A 16418-nucleotide genomic window follows, 5' to 3' on the forward strand; every position below is an offset into this window, starting at 1 on the left:
GACACAAAGAAATGGAAAGACCGTGTTCATGGACTTGAAGAATCATCATAATTAAAATGGCCGTATTATCCAAAGCAACACATAGATTTAATGCAACCCCATCAAAATCCCAATGGCAGATTTTAAAGAAATAGAACAAAAAAATCATCAGATTTGTATTGAATCACAAAAGACCCCAAATAGCCAAAGCAAACCTGAGAAAAAGAACAAGGCCAGAGGTATCACACTCCCTTGACCTCAATTTATAGGACAAAGTGACAATAATCAAAACAGCATGATATTGGCAGAAAAACAGACCCACAGACCAATGAAATAGAATAAATAACCCAGAAATAAACCCACATGTATATGGGCAGATAATTTTTGACACAGGAGCCAAAAACATACAATGGAGAAAAGAACAGCTCTTCAATAAATGGTGCTGGGCAAATTGGGAAGCCACGTGCAAAAGAATGAAACTAGGGCTGCTATCTGTCACCATATACCAAAATTAACTCAAAATGGATCAAAGACCTAAATATAAGACCTGAAACAAATTTCACAGAAGAAAATATGGGTACCAAACTATTGGACCTTGGGTTCAGAGAGAATCTTATGAATTTGATCTCAAAGGCACGGGAAATAGAAGCAAAAATGAATGAATTGGACTATGTCAAACTAAAAAGGTTCTGCACAGAACAAAACAAAACATCAACAAAACAAAGAGGCAGCCAACCAAATGGGAGAAGATATTTTCACACAAAACCTCGATAAGGGGCTAATATCAAAAACATATAAAGAACCTATACAACTCAACAAAAAAACCAAACAATCCAATTGAAAAATGGGCAGAGGATCCAAACAGATGCTTCTTCCAAGAAGACATACAAACAGCCAACAGATATGAGAAAAGACGCTCAACTTCACTAGCTATTAGGGAAATGCAAATCAAAAACCACAAAACCACCTCACTCCTGTAAGAACAGCTATTATCAACAAGACAAGTAATAACAAGTGTTGGAGAGGTTGTGGAAAGAAAGAACCCTCATATACTGCTGGTGGGAATGTAAATTAGCACAGCTGCTATGGACAACAGCATGGAGGATCTTCAAAATATTAAGAATAGAATTACCATACAACCCAGCAGTCCCTCTTCTGGTTATCTACCCAAAATATCTGAAAACATTTATCTGTATATGTACCCCTATGTTTACTGCAGCATTATTCACAGTGGCCAAGGCATGGAAACAACCATGTGTCCTCCTACAGATGACTGGATAAAGAAGATGTGGTCTATATATACAATGAAATGTTACTCGGCCATAAGAAAAGATTAAATCTGCCATTTGTGACAACATGGATGGATCTTGAGATCATGCTAAACGAAATAAGTCAGACACAAAAGTCAAGAACCATATAATTTCACTCATCTGTGGGATATAAAACTGAAAGCAACAAACCAACAAGACAATACAAACAAACAAAAGCTCATAGACACAGACAGTTTAGAAATTACCAGAGGATAAAGGAAGGAGGTTTGCAGAAGAGAGTGAAGGTGGTCAAATATAAGTGATGGAAGAACTGACTCTGGGTAATGAATACATAATACAATGGACAGATGATGTATTATAGAACTGTATACTTGAAACGTATATAATTTTAGTAACCAGTGTCACCCCAATAAATTTAATAAAATTTTTTTTAAAAAGCCACTAAAGCAGCAAATATTTTGAGAATTGAATAAGCTTAAAAAATCAATTTCCAATTTACATAATAAGTGTATCTTTAAAAAATTAACTAATACTTATTTGGAAATTAAAAACATTTTCCCATCATTAACTTGTAATAGTGACTAGGTCCACCAAAGTTTAGCTAGGCTAAAAAGCTACAATATGTACTGAAAAATTATGTGCTGAAAAAAGTAAAAAATGACACTACTGCAATATCACTGAACAAAACCAAAATAATAAATGTGAAAAAAGCAGATCTAAAGATGAGGAAGTAGACACGAGTATAGCATTATGCTTAAATTCATTTCAAAACTTTTATAAGGTATAAACCTCACACTAATCTCATTATTTATCAGCTGTAACAGGAGGGTAAATAACATTTATTAACTACTTTATGTCAAGCATCTCATTTAGACTTTTGGTAATTCTATAAAGCTGGATTATAATCCCTATGTTACAGGATAAGAAAATTGAAGTTCAGAGAGATAAAGTAACTGGCCCAAATTACTAGTCTTAATCAGCTAACTAGATAACTAGTCATCTGACAAAGGAGGGGTTCAACTTAAAGTCTAACTGTAACATCTATATGCTTTCCATGATGTATGACGCCACATTTTATGCTTTTCAAATGGAAGAAAGGCAAAGAGGAACCCTGTTTTCTTAAGGTAAACAGGCACTTATTGGAAGAGAAAGAGAAAGGAGAAAAGGGTTGAGAAAGATTGGAGATTAATAATGGAAACTTTCAGGCTTACTTTATCCCTTCTGAGTAAAGAAATAAGATAGGGCAAAGAGAGACACTAAAAAGGAAAGCAACCAAGCAGAAATTAGGGAGGAGTAAATTGTATGTAGAGGATAGCTGAGGACATGGAGGTTGATGGCTTGCCAAGATGAGGATGTGTCCTGCAAACAGGACATATCTAGCTCAAGACTGCAAACGGTACTGAGCGTTCTTGGAACATGAACTTCCTTTCCTTATGGGTTAGAAAGATCAAGATGGGCTGTTCTTGGAGCTTAGATAAGAACACAGCTGTCTACAGCTGTCTTTTTTTTTTTTTAATTGTTATTGTATTGGCCTTGTAGCTTTGACCACACATTCCCTTGTACACAGCACAATAAAAATGATGTGGACAGCAGAGTGGCTGCTACTTGCCTGAGCGAGCTGTAGCCCTCTGTTCCTTCATCTTGAACTTGCATCCTGTGTGCCTGTGTCATCCCTGATCCCTGACAGAGACCACCGACTACAATTGTACTGCTCAGTTTTCCACATAGAGAGGGAAATAGCAAGGAAAGTATATTTGCAAATCTGGAATTTATAACAAAGGCAATTTCTTATTAGCATAGATCAGGCTTCCAATGTAAAACCATTGACACACGCAGATCTATTAGTGAATAGTATGTATCTGTCACTATTTTGCTGCCCCCTTCTGAAATATTTATGGAATACCCTATGTTATGAGGAAGGGCCTACTTCCCTCTATAGAAGCTGAAAAGACAGACTCTTGCTTTCCCTCCCTCCCTTGCAGGTTAGGCATGCACACATGACCTAGGTTCCACTAATGATATGCACCCAAAGCTCTATCTTTCAGAGGCAGCAATGCCTACTGCTGGTGAGTACAGCAACGTAATCTGTGTGAGCTCGTGCCAGCATTAGAAGTGGTATCGCTTCTAAACCAGTCCTATAAGGTAGTTTTGAGCATTGTTCCTGGCTGCATAACCTTCCAGCCTAGTTTCTCATAGAAATTTTGTAACCTAGCCTATCCTTTTAATAAATTCCTTCTCTGCTGAATAGCCAGGGTAGATTTCTATTTCTTCCAACAAGAACCCTGACTGATGCAAAGGGAAACATACATTGTAAATAAATTCATCAAACAGGACTGTTCCACTAGTTTTTGGTTCAGGCTCTGATGTGGGGACAAAAGGCCCCAGTGATTGTGATGATCTGTCAAAATTAGCAAACAGTGAGTTAGGAAATGGCTGTCTTAGCAATTCTGCGTTGTACTGGACATAGTCCTCAATTTTATAATCTGACAATTATAACTCAAAGAAGATATATATTTTAAAGAACCCCATCAGAAATGTGAGTTTAGTAATGACCAGTATGGGGGGAAGGTGGGAGGGGAGGGAAGGGGAACCTTTCATTTTGCTTTTAATGAAAGGCACTGAAAATAATATTGTAATGTGGAAGATGTCTCCCTTTAATGGCTCCTAAATTTTCTATGCAACCATTATGATTTCACAAAACTATTACCAGTTTTAAGGAAGTTTCAAAGAAATAAATTATTTCTTTGAGTTCCTATCAGATCACAATTTCAATGTGTCCCATTCCTGAGGATGTCAACCCCGATTACATGATTAAAGTGGAGTCGGCTGGGCTTCTATACTGAAATTTACTTTTTTCCCTTTTGTAGTTAAAAAATAGTTTGTGCGGGCTTGCCAAATGGCTCAGTTGGTTAAGAGCTCGCTCAAGAGTGTGAGCTCTGAGCAACAGCGGTTCGATGCCCGGCCAGAGCTGAGCTGCCACTAAGCTGCCAACAGGTGGCAGGGTGGCTCAGCTTAAAAAAAAAAAATTTGTGGGGGAGTTCTTTGAAACTAGGTAAATATCCCATTCTTAGTCTATTTTCATATTCATTAATTTATTTACATCTCAATGGACTTATTGTTTCCTATTTTATTTGAAGAGTTATAACCAAAAAAAATTTAAAGGTAGTAAGTATGGAATGATAGAAGTAAACTGTTCCTACTTGCAGATGAGATCATGTTCACATAAAAAAGCCAAAGGAATTTATAAAACAGTTACTAGAACTAACAAGTAAACTTATCAAGGTCATAGGATACAAGGTTAATAAACAAAAATCAACTATATTTTTATGCTAATGGCAGCCAACTGAAAAATGCAATTTAAAAACTTCGACTTGTAAGAATGATAAAAATATTTAAATACTTAACAATAAATTTAACAAAAGGTATGCAATCTCTATGTTGAAAATTACACACAAAAAAAATGCCAAGAGAAATTAAAGAAGACTTTAAAAAATGAAAAGATATACTGTGTTCATGGATTGGAAGACTCAATATTAAGATGCTGATTATTCTCAAATTGATTTATTCATTTAAGCCAATCCTATCATAATTCTAGCAGTCTTTTTTTAAATTGATTGATTCTAAATTGATATTCTAAATTTAATAAGATTCTATAATTTATTGTAAAAAACCACCCACATATATACAAATGACTAAATGGCCAAAGCAACTTTTAAAAAGAACAAATATAAAGGGCTTTCTTTACCTGATATCAACACTTAGTATAAAGTTACAGTAATTAAGACAGGGTAGTATTGGTGAAAGAACAGACTTAATAGATCAAACAAAATGAATACAGATACAGACCCACATGTACATGGTAAATCAGTTTTCAACAAAGCTCCCAAGCAATTTATGGGAAAGGATAGTTATTTCAACAAAAGGTATTAGAAAATATTAATATCTACTCTTACTTCACATAATTCACAAAAATTAACTTGAAATGAATCACAGACCTAAATGTAAAAGCTAAAACTTCACAAAGAAAACACAGAAAAATTCTGTGCAATCTTGAGTAAGACAAGTTTCTTAGATTGGACATTTTTCTTAATACGACAGAGACTGAGCACATGTTTAAGAGTCATCTGTATTTCCTTTTCTGTGAGCTGCCATTGAATTCTTTGCCCAATTTTCTATTGGGTTTGTGGTCTATTTATTTCTAGAATCTATTTATATTTTAAAGAGATTAGGTTTTTGTTGGTGATAAGAAATTTAAATTTTTTTTTCCAATCTGTAGTTTCTCTTGTGACTTTGTATATGGCATATTCTGCCACTTACGCATTTATTTGGAAATAATCAAATTTATCAATCTTTTTTCTAAGGCATCTGAATTTAAGTTTGTATTTAGAAAGCCCCCTTCCCTCAACTTTATTAAGAAATACACCTATGTTTCCTTCTAGTAGTTATACTGGTTGTTGTTTGCATTTACCTTTTGATGCATTTAACATTTACAGTATATACTTTATTGTGTGGATTAAACATTACTTTATTTTCTTTCACACAGAGGGCTACCCAATTGTCTTAACACAACTTACTACAGTAAATTATTTCCTTAATTATATGAGATGCGCTATATTGTTGGATTTATACCAGGATGCTCTATTCTGCTCAACTATATGTCCATTCAAGAGCCAGTGATAATTTTTGTTCCTGAGGCTTTAAATGTGTTTAGTATTTGGTAGCACTATTCTTCCAGTCCTCCCACTCCCACCCTGATGCTACCCTTCTATCATGAGAGTTTTCCTTGCCACTCCTATTTTAAAAATGTTTTAATTCCAATTTAAAAAAAAACTGTTGGTTGGGATTAATTACATTACAATTTTAGAAAATTTATCCTATAAAAAATTTCAAACACATACAAAAATAAAGAGCATAATTAACTCTCAGGTACTTATTATCTATCATCAACAACTGTCAGTGTTTTTGGATTGCACCTCATTTTAAATTAATTTTGGGAGAACTGACATTTTTATGGCACTGATTTTTTATGTCCATGGTTGTCTTTTCATTTATTTAAATCTTCTTTGTGCATTCTTCAGTAGTAAAGTTGTCTGCATATAAGTCTTGCTTATTTATAATTATGTCATTTTGTATCTATATACTAAATTCTTTTATTATTTATAATTTTCAGTTGATTCACTTGAAGTTTCATAAGATTAATTTCATAAAATTTTGCCCCAATTCCCTCTTGTTAGGTATCAATATCATGAGTGTTTTCATTTTGGAGGTGGGGAGGAATTGCCTGAATATCTTTTTTCATCCTTTTTTAACTTTTCTGAATAATTTTGTTTTAGATGTGCCTCTATAAAGTGCACAGAATTGGCTTTTCTTTGGTGATCCAATATCCAATCTAAAATTCTTGTATTATGAATAGGTGAGTTTAGCCCACTTACACTTATTGATATAAGAAATATTTTTTGTCTACAACACTACAATTTTATGTTATCTTTTCTGTATTTGTAGTTTTTGTTTTGTTTTTTAAGTAGCTCACTACATGGTCTTTTTGCTTTTTTCCAGAGTATTAGTCTTTATATTTAGGAAGTTCTGTATTTCTGTTCTAGTAGCTAAATTTATAATTACAACCTTATAGAATATCTGTTTTCAACACTCTCTACTAATCTCCTATCATGAGTAATGATAAAATTCATATATTTCCTTGTTCTTCCTCTCCGCTTCCCTCTTTTTAATCATCCAATTATTTTTCTTTTAATTAAAAGGAGAATGTACTGATGATACAACAAATACAGAAGTAGGAACAGAGTTAGTATACAGCTTTAATATATTTTTCAGGAAAGTGAGAAATCAAATCATATCCCAATGCATTTGATCTGAAAGAGTGGGAAATGCCATTTCACTTGTTTTCAAAGTCATTTTAATAGGTATATTTACATGCAGTAAAACTCACTCTTTTTGGTGTATAAGTCTATGTGATTTGATAAATATATAGTCATGTAATCACCAACACAATTAACATATAGATAAGATGTATCAGTGCAAGCCTCACCATTCAATTTTAATCAATAGCATAAGTTTATTATCTTTGTAGTGCTACATGTGATTATAATTCTATTACTTGATTTGTCAGCTTTAAATGATATTCTATAAATTCCTGCTGTTAAAGATAAAATAATTGAAGTATACACACTTCCTTCCACTTGCCTTCTGCATTCCCTTTCCAATTTTTCTGAGATACAGTATGTGACATTGTTAGGATATAAAACATTTGCATTCTATGTTGTCATCCTAAAACATACATTTGTTTTTGTCTTAATTCTAGTTGTAAAAAAAAAAAACCCACCATTTTCTTAATTTTCCTCTTCATCTCTTGGTTGGTTGAATGTAGAACACACAGTTAACATTAGTAAATCTTAGCTAAAATTAGTATAAGTAGTATATTAGTATAAGTAGTCTTTAGTAAGCCCAACTTCATTAACTGTATGAAATTATTTTTATTAGTAGTAATAGTAGTAAATGAGTACTTGCTTGGTGATAACAAGGAGAATGAATACTCAAGTTATCGGCTGATGATATTTTATCAAGTTCTTACTTCCATGCCACTATATATATATATGTGTATATATATGTATATGTATATGTGTGTGAGTGTGGGTGTATATATATATAAAACATAAATTGAATGCTAATTCATATAAAAGTAAATTGGGGTCCCTTCATGCTTTTATGGGTCTTCAATATTCTCCTCTCATAATTCATTCATTCTAAAATTTTAGAGTACAAATTGCTCAGTAAATCTTTCCTTCAGCAAACCATGAAAGGAAACTTTACTTTGCAACAGAAGAATGAGCATGTAGATAATTGGTGATATTCATCAAGACATACTCAAATACACAAAACAGTCTAAACTACTTCATGTTACTCATTCCTGACTTTTCCTTCTTTTCTCTTGATTCAGTTAACAAATAAAATTCAACAGCACTGCTTAGGCAGTTAAATGCTGACCTCTCTTCAGTAGACTTCCAGATTATCTTAGTCCTAACATTAGCTATACAAAAATTTGGAAAAAACTAGACTTACAAGCCTCCACTTTATCCCTCCGATGATAGAAAACAGCACTGCCACTATTTCAACTATAACCTCATTACTCATATGCTGTAAGTTCTTAATGAATTTCATCAAGAATTCAATTTAAATGTATTAAGTTGCTGTCACTCCTTCAGTAAGATCAATGAATATCACTCAGGGTGGTATGGAAACAGTTTTCTAAATCTTCCCTAGAACAATTTCAAGGCAAAAATCAGATTCAATAAAATACACTTTAGTAGGGAAACAATAAGGGATAGTAAAAAGAAAGCTCCAGCAGATCTGAGTTTAAAGAAAAAAAAACAAGGCTTGGGCGCTTAGTATATATCATCCAGGACACCTTTGTTTCTAAAATCTCAAAGAGCTGATTTCAAAATTACATGTAATAAGATAAGTAAAGGTAGAGTTTATTATTTGGCAGCTTGTATAGACAATCCACAAATGGTAGATAACACGAGTTTTTAAATCATTAAGTGTAGTTCTCATTTCTAAAAAAAGCCACTGCTTTATAGAAAAATATAGCCAATAGTTGCAGGGCAAAATATATCTAAAAATTCTAGCTAGCTTCATGTCAGAGATCAGGAACCTATCTTAAAATGAATGCAGAAAATACAGTGATAAAATGAGAGCATGCTGAAAAAGAAAGGCAATCCAGCTAAATGCTATTATAAAAAGAACTCTATTGTCCTGGAGAATTTTCTTTATGCTTTATGATTTGGCCTTACTGATTTCTTTTGTACCATAACAACCAAAGTAATTTCATAGAACATGGATAGGCAGGAGGCATAAGTATGGTCCAGTGCTTTATATCACTAGTTCAAAATTTCTCTTCCTTTTTATCCATTTTTACAGAACGGTTTCATCAACTGAACTCTGACCATGGATGCCACTTGTTGATCCTGAAGCTTTGAGAAAGGGAAGGCACAGGGAGAGGTGAGTGAAGGGAGACCAGTATTATTCAATTCAATTGTAATAATTCAATTCAATAAACACATATGATGCTTCATCTATGCTCCAGGAGATGTAGAGCTTGTTGAAGAGTTAAAGATGAGCAAAACATAATTCCTGCCCTGAAAGAACATTTTGTTTGTATACAACTGTTCACAGCAGAAAGCCTGTAAAAACACAACCTGACTTTGAGTATGCAGAGTTCATATGATTAAGAGTTCACTAGGGACATGAAAAGAAAGCCTTCCAAATTTATTGGGATCCATTTAAAAATACTGATTGGGTATGTTGTGCTTTAAAAACTTAGTAGAAACCAGTCACTATTTAAATGTCCTCATTAAACCACAAAGAAGCCAGGTATTTTATATTTAGTGGTCATGAAAAATTTGCCACTAAAGTGAATACCATATTTTGTCGTGTATAATGTGCACCTTTTTTTGCCCAAATTTGTAAAGGGAAAAATAAGGATGTGCATTATACATGGGCAGATACTAATTCCGTATCTATATAAATGTTTTTAATTCTTTTACTTATGCTTACGAGTTAAAAGTGTTAACGCTAGAAATCAATAACGATATCCATATGCAAAATAATATACTGTGATAATCAGTTTTGTTGAACTTACGACAAACTTGCAACGATGAAGAGTTCTTGGCCTTCTATGATGTGTAAATGTTGTAAATTTGTTACTGATACATAAAATTTCTTGTACCTTGTATTTGGTTTTTGTGTTTTGTAATATAAAATTTGTTATATAAAATTTCTTGTACCACAATATGTTAAAAAATAAATGCTAAAATTCCTTAATGATACAAAAAACAAGTACCTAAATGTAAACAAATAAAAACATGAATTAAAAAATTAAAATATTTTTTCCCCTCTTAAGTTTGGGCCAAAAACATGGGTGTGCATTATACACGAGAGCAAATTATACACAGCAAAATATGCTAATCTCTAACCTAGCATGAAATATTCTTTTGAAAAAAACAAACAACTAAATGTCATAAAGATTAAAAAAAACAAAAACGTTGTTACATTTTGATTTGACATCACAGCTTCCAAATCTAGTGCTTTGTATTTTTATAAAAGTGTTCTGGAGAAAACCATTAACTTTGAGCCCTACATATCTTATATATAATGTTCCACTATCAACAGTATACTAAACGAAATGTCTTAAAGCTCCATCTAATGGAAACATCTTTCATCTCTATTGGGAACATTCTCAGTCATGCATAGTTTATTTGAAATCTAAAGGTTCATTTGGTTCTGCCAGACTAAAATTAGATTATTAAGCTAGAATTTTATACTCACCCGATCCTCCTTTTGCCAAGTATTTGTTCTTTGCATAAAGGACAGAATCTAACATAGACTCAAAAAGAAGAAAATAGCCCTGCAGAAAACAGAAAAAAAATGGATGTTAGGAATGCTCAATATCCTCATATGCAGACCAATTTAAACATCTGCGCTACCCTTTTAATGAAAAATATATTTTCTGTCTGTACCATAAAGTATTCTGCAAAGTTTGAAATTATTTTTGCAGTAAGGTCTCCACATAATAATTAGAAAATCATGCCAGAGTATAAAGTGAATCCAGAAAGCTTATTAATCCAGAAAGACTCAGTAGAATGTACTGAGTCTTGTTTACCTGTGCTTCTACTTTTTAGACTATTGTTTCTTCCTCATTAAAAAAAATCAGATGGAAACTGTTAACAAATCTTATAACTCTCTGGAATATTGCAAAATTAATCTACAGTAGTGGTTCTCAACTAGATTTTGCCCCTGGGGGACATTTGGCAATGTCTGGAGACATTTTGATTGCCACAACTAGCAGGTAGGAAGGAGGGGTGTTACTGGCATCTAGTAGATAGAGCCGAGGATGCTGATCAACATGATACACAGCACAGAACACCCCCAAAACAAAGAATTGTCTGGCCCCAAATGTCCATAGGGCAATGGTTGGGATATCCTGGTCTAGAACACCATTTCCCAAAGTGTTTCCTGCCCAGTGACTTTCTCTTGGTTAAAAAAAAAAGAGGGAGGGGATCTTTAATCAAAGAGATTTGAGAAAACCAGATGCTATATCGTCCTCTTAGAAATTCATAATGCACGTTACCACATTAATAGTTCTGAGAAGTATTATGGTTAACAGGACCATTGAATATATTTTCACCAACTATTACTCTTTGACTACTGACCTCTTTTTTTCCTACTTAACACCTTGCACAACTAGTGTTGTTTGAAATACATACAGTTCATGAAACACTGCCCTAGTGTACTCCAGATTTTAGAGAACAGTAATGAATCCTCTACCAAGAAACAGTAATCATAGCACAAATGAAAAGATAATTTGCCACTACTGGTATCACAACACAGTATACATTCTAATAGTGAGCTACACAGTTTATTAAAGAAGTTACAAATTAATCATGAGTGAGCGCTTAATGTCAGTTTCAGTCAGTCTTTCTCCTACTGGAGCCCAATCACCAACAGCCCTGAGCAGCAGGGAAAGTTAAGTGCGCAGCACAGTGTTTAGCGCACAATATACCTTACTATTGCTTAGGGTGAACCAATATGAATTTTACCTTAGTGTTAGAACTCTAAATCAAAACTGTTCTCACTCATTTATTTTGTGCACAAATAACTGTTTGACAGGATAAATACAATAGTCTTCAACCCAGACGAACAAAAATTTTTTAAATGTTTCTCTAGAACAAGAAAAACCTGCAAATCCAAGTGGATAATCTTCACAAGAGATTAACAGCAAATTTAAATTACAGAAAATACAGCTCTCATGCTTGACTCACTTATAAAGGAACCTAATTAAATTGCCGCTAGCATCTCTACTTTGGCATTTACCCCCAACACACTAATTCATTGATAAGAAAATAATTGCCTACAAAAGAAAGACTTAGCAACAAAGCTCTTTTATTAATGTGTTTGCATTAGGAAAATTAAGGATTTGGTGGAAACTCTTTTTCAGGGTAGAGTACTTCAGTAATATCTAATTCTTACAAGTTAGTTCCCCATTAGTATCATCTGTGTATTCAAAGCACAAGAGACTTTTGGAATTCAACTAAGAAATATTTATCAATCTGACATAATTCATGCAGATCTATGGACACAAATGCTAATAAATAAGCATTAATCTGTTGATTAAAGTGAATTATAATTTATGCCAAGGAATTATTAAAAGAGGAGGCATCTATTTACCCTATGGGAAAAAAGGGATCAGCTGGTAAAACATGTTAATAGGTTAACCAAAAAATGATTCTTATTTGCAAGACTGCTGCATGTTAAAACATTAAAATAAAATAAACCCACATTTTGGTACAAATTAAGCATTCATTATAGTCCAATCTTATATGGAAGGGGTAAAAAAATAGTTTGTTATTGATTTGGCACTGTGTCAAAACTGTTTCTAATATTACCCTTTTAAAGTAGTTAGCTAAATCTAAGTATTATGCTTCCATATGCTCACACTCCATCTTACGTTCATGTACTACAAACAAACCAAAACAGTCTTTTTGATCAATAACTAAAAGTAGCTCCTTCTAGCAACATCCTCCTTTACTGCATGTGAGATAAAGTTATTATTAGCCATTCATCAGAGATTAAATTACACCATATTTTAAATTGGTATTTTGGTCAATACCAATAGTATAGTATGAGAAGGGGGAGTTTCTTCATCTGTAAAGTGAAAATGGCAATGATATTCTATTTCATACAGTTGTTGTGAGGATTAAATATATTAATACATGTAGAAGGTTTGGAACAATAAGTCTTATTAGCCTAACTGGAAAAAATTATGAGCTATTTAAAAAAACATATCTGTAAAGGCTAATTAGAATTTTTAAATTACGCTTAATAAATTAGAGAATAAAAACTTACCAGACTGTCCAGAATCATGTAACATTTATTTAAAGCATGGTCACATATTACAATCCATGAATAAGAACAAAAATTTGTTTTTTTCCAGGAGTCTACCAGAATACATTTTATGTTATTTCTTTTTCACATGAACAAAGACTCTGTATATGCATATGAATACATATATATGCATGCTCAAAAATTTTTTAAAATTAATAAAAATTAAAAACCCAATCAAAATAATTTGATCAAATTGGACAAATTAGTGCCAATCACAGAGATTTTTCTTCCCCTGGGCCAAAAACATCCATTTTACTTAATACTCTCAACTTCAGTATTTATACTTAAGAGTTCCCCATATATCTCCTTCCATTTGAACCAATAAACACCAATAAGCATTTCTCCACATACCCCATAATGATTACCTTAGCTAAGATAAAAATTCAGATAAGTAGGACAATATTAGACATAGTTTCTAAGGTTCTACCTATTAAAACAACCTAATTCTCAAATTAGAGAAATCAGTACTGGAGAGGTTAAGTGACTCATTCTAGGTCACATAGCTGGAAAAATAATACTGGACAATTTTAGCTCCCCTTACAAAACAGCAGCCTTCAGATACAATTCCCACTGCTGCTAAACTCAATAGTGAGCTAGAGTGCAAAGCAACAAAAGAAAAAAGATAATCATCCTTGACAAGAAAAATACTCTTTCATAAATGCTATGTCTTTGCTTCTTATTTTTTAGAATCAGCCAACATAATTAGGTGAAAGAATTTCAGAAAGCAAATGATCAAATGCTTTTGCTGATACACGTAAAGGATTTAGCACAGTGCCTGGCAAAGAGCTAACACATATGCCTAGATCGTATCTCACGACTCTTCAATTCAGCAGCAGTCACTACATGGGGTCAGCTACCATGGGGCAGAACTAGACTAGAATAGAAGCAGCAGGTCATGCAAATCGCTCTTCTTTCGTCTTTTTCCATTTTTTATTTCTTTTTTTGCTTTTCATTGGTGTATAATTAAAAACAATATTCTCCTCTGTATCTATTTCTGATATCTTTTCATCTCAGTAGCAAGATATTGCTTGTGTAAGTCTATTTTCTGAAAATACTTTCTAAACCTTAAGTGAAAAAATAAATGAACTAGCAAATCAATAGAAAAGTATTCCTTCAAAACAAGAATAGATTACACATTTCTTCATATTTAGAGTATCTCCTAAATATGCCACCGTTTTTAAGACTCAATGAAACGTGACAATTTTATTGGTCATTCATTTCACTTAGTATCCAGCTATCTGCTCAACTACTACCTCCTCAAAAAGAATTTTCATGCTGCCTCTACATAAAATATCTTCAAGCTCCATCTAGTTCAATTTCAATTTCATCATAGCAATTAAGAATTAAAATATTATTTATTTTGTGTTTAATTTACTTCCATACTAAAATGGAAGCTCTAAGAGGAGCAAGGACTTTGTCCATATTGTCTGAAGCTATATTTCTGAGTTAGAAATGTCCCTGGAACATAGCAGGAGCTCAATGAGCAATTTTTGAATGAATAAAAGAATCAGAGTTATTAAGACTATATATGCATATCATTAACATTTATTAAAATGAAACAATGCCTATTTTTTATTTTTCTGGTACAAATTAAAATCAGTTACTTTAAAATGCTGTTTAGCTTTCTAAAATTAAAAATTTCAAATAATAATAATAGTTGTTAAAGTTCATTGTATTAAGTTTCTTCATATAGATTATTTAGTTCTTCCCCAAAGCACATTTTTTGTTATTTCCATTTTTACTGATAAGAAAATAAGGCTTAAAATACTAAATAACTTAAAATAATAGTGCTTAAAAAACAGCTCATAATCACAGAATCAGTTGAATGAGCCATATTTTGAAACTTGGTCTAACAAGAGAGGTCAAGATCTGAATCACTATTCTATCTTGCTTCTTAAATTGATTTACATGATTGAAAATAAGATTTAGTATTTGTATTATATCATACTACATTTGTAATTAAGTACGCAAATGTCTGAAATAAAAAATTCCCATGGAACATATTAAATTAGAATTTACAATAGGTATATCATTCACAATATTTCATTGTGATAGCTTAGTTGGCAACTGGCTCTTAAACACCATCTATTGTGAAAATTACCCATTTAGAAAAATCAATGGACATACCAGAATATATGCAGAACCAATACATGACACTTTGTAAGATAAATTAATATGCATAGTTAAAAATATTAGCAGATGAAGAGATTCACATATGTATTGCCAATGGTTATTGTCCTTTCTCTCAACTTTCCACTTTACTAAACTTCATTTTACTATAGGCTCCCTCCGTGATAGTATAGTTTTTAATTTCCTGGGAATTGTCCTTGGTTCTGAACCAAGTCATTTATTACTGATATCAGAAGGCTTTGCTCCAAATGCCCTGCTCATCTGCAGTGTAATTCAGACTGTAATTTCACAGGCTGCTGCTTCACCTGTAGGGGTGCCATCTGGAAGAGAATTATACCCGGTATTTTCTCCCATGATGCTCATGGGGCACTTTTCTTTACAAACTGGCATTTACTTTTTAAAATTAAAATTTGCATTGACACTTCAAAAATTAATTAGTAAAAACAGAACACTTTGACTAAATCTGAAACTAGAACATTAACATTATTCATTGAAATGGGAACCTTATTTTTAAAATGCCTGCTCATTATACTCTTGGAAAAAAAATTAATGATAAAAGAAACTTGTGATACCTTTAGGATAAGGTGCTTCTACTGTCTTCCTTTTTTTTTTTCAGTTCAGATAACTGGATTACTAATACCCCTTAGGTAGAATTAACTATTTTTAAAAATGAGGCAAGGGAGAGACACAAATCAAATGAGTTACTCTGTATAAAGTCTAGTGACAAACAGTCAGTAATCTGGACTTATTTAAGGATAAAAATAAAAGATTACTTCCAACAAATAAACAAGGCTACAAAATCTAATCCCTAATTCTTAGTATATTTCTGAAGCATAATATTTGATGACATTTTTTCCAATACTACTCTCAATTCTATAAGATTTACTGTAGAATTTTACCCAATGTGATTGAAACTACTAGTCAACTGTAAATTGAAAACAATACATTTTAAGTAAAAATACATAAATATAGATTTGTTTATCAATATTCTTTGAGGATGGATCCATTGATTGGAATCTTCACCATCTTCCTTGCATAAACCACACCCATAATGAATTGTAAATAATTTTCAGTTTGGGTTAT

At 32.6% G+C, this 16418-nt stretch overlaps 1 protein-coding gene across 1 annotated transcript in view; it reads right to left on the reverse strand.

Annotated features, from left to right (window-relative positions):
• Nucleotides 1–16418, reverse strand: part of PRMT3 (protein arginine methyltransferase 3) — a 140131-nt gene that overhangs the window by 48368 nt on the left and 75345 nt on the right. The window contains exon 10 of the mRNA XM_019651357.1: nucleotides 10590–10668. Within this exon, the coding sequence (XP_019506902.1) occupies nucleotides 10590–10668 (79 nt within the window). The remainder of the gene's footprint in view (nucleotides 1–10589; nucleotides 10669–16418) is intronic.

Source organism: Hipposideros armiger, unplaced genomic scaffold (genome assembly GCF_001890085.2).
Source record: "Hipposideros armiger isolate ML-2016 unplaced genomic scaffold, ASM189008v1 scaffold_159, whole genome shotgun sequence".
Taxonomy (NCBI): Eukaryota; Metazoa; Chordata; class Mammalia; order Chiroptera; family Hipposideridae; genus Hipposideros; species Hipposideros armiger.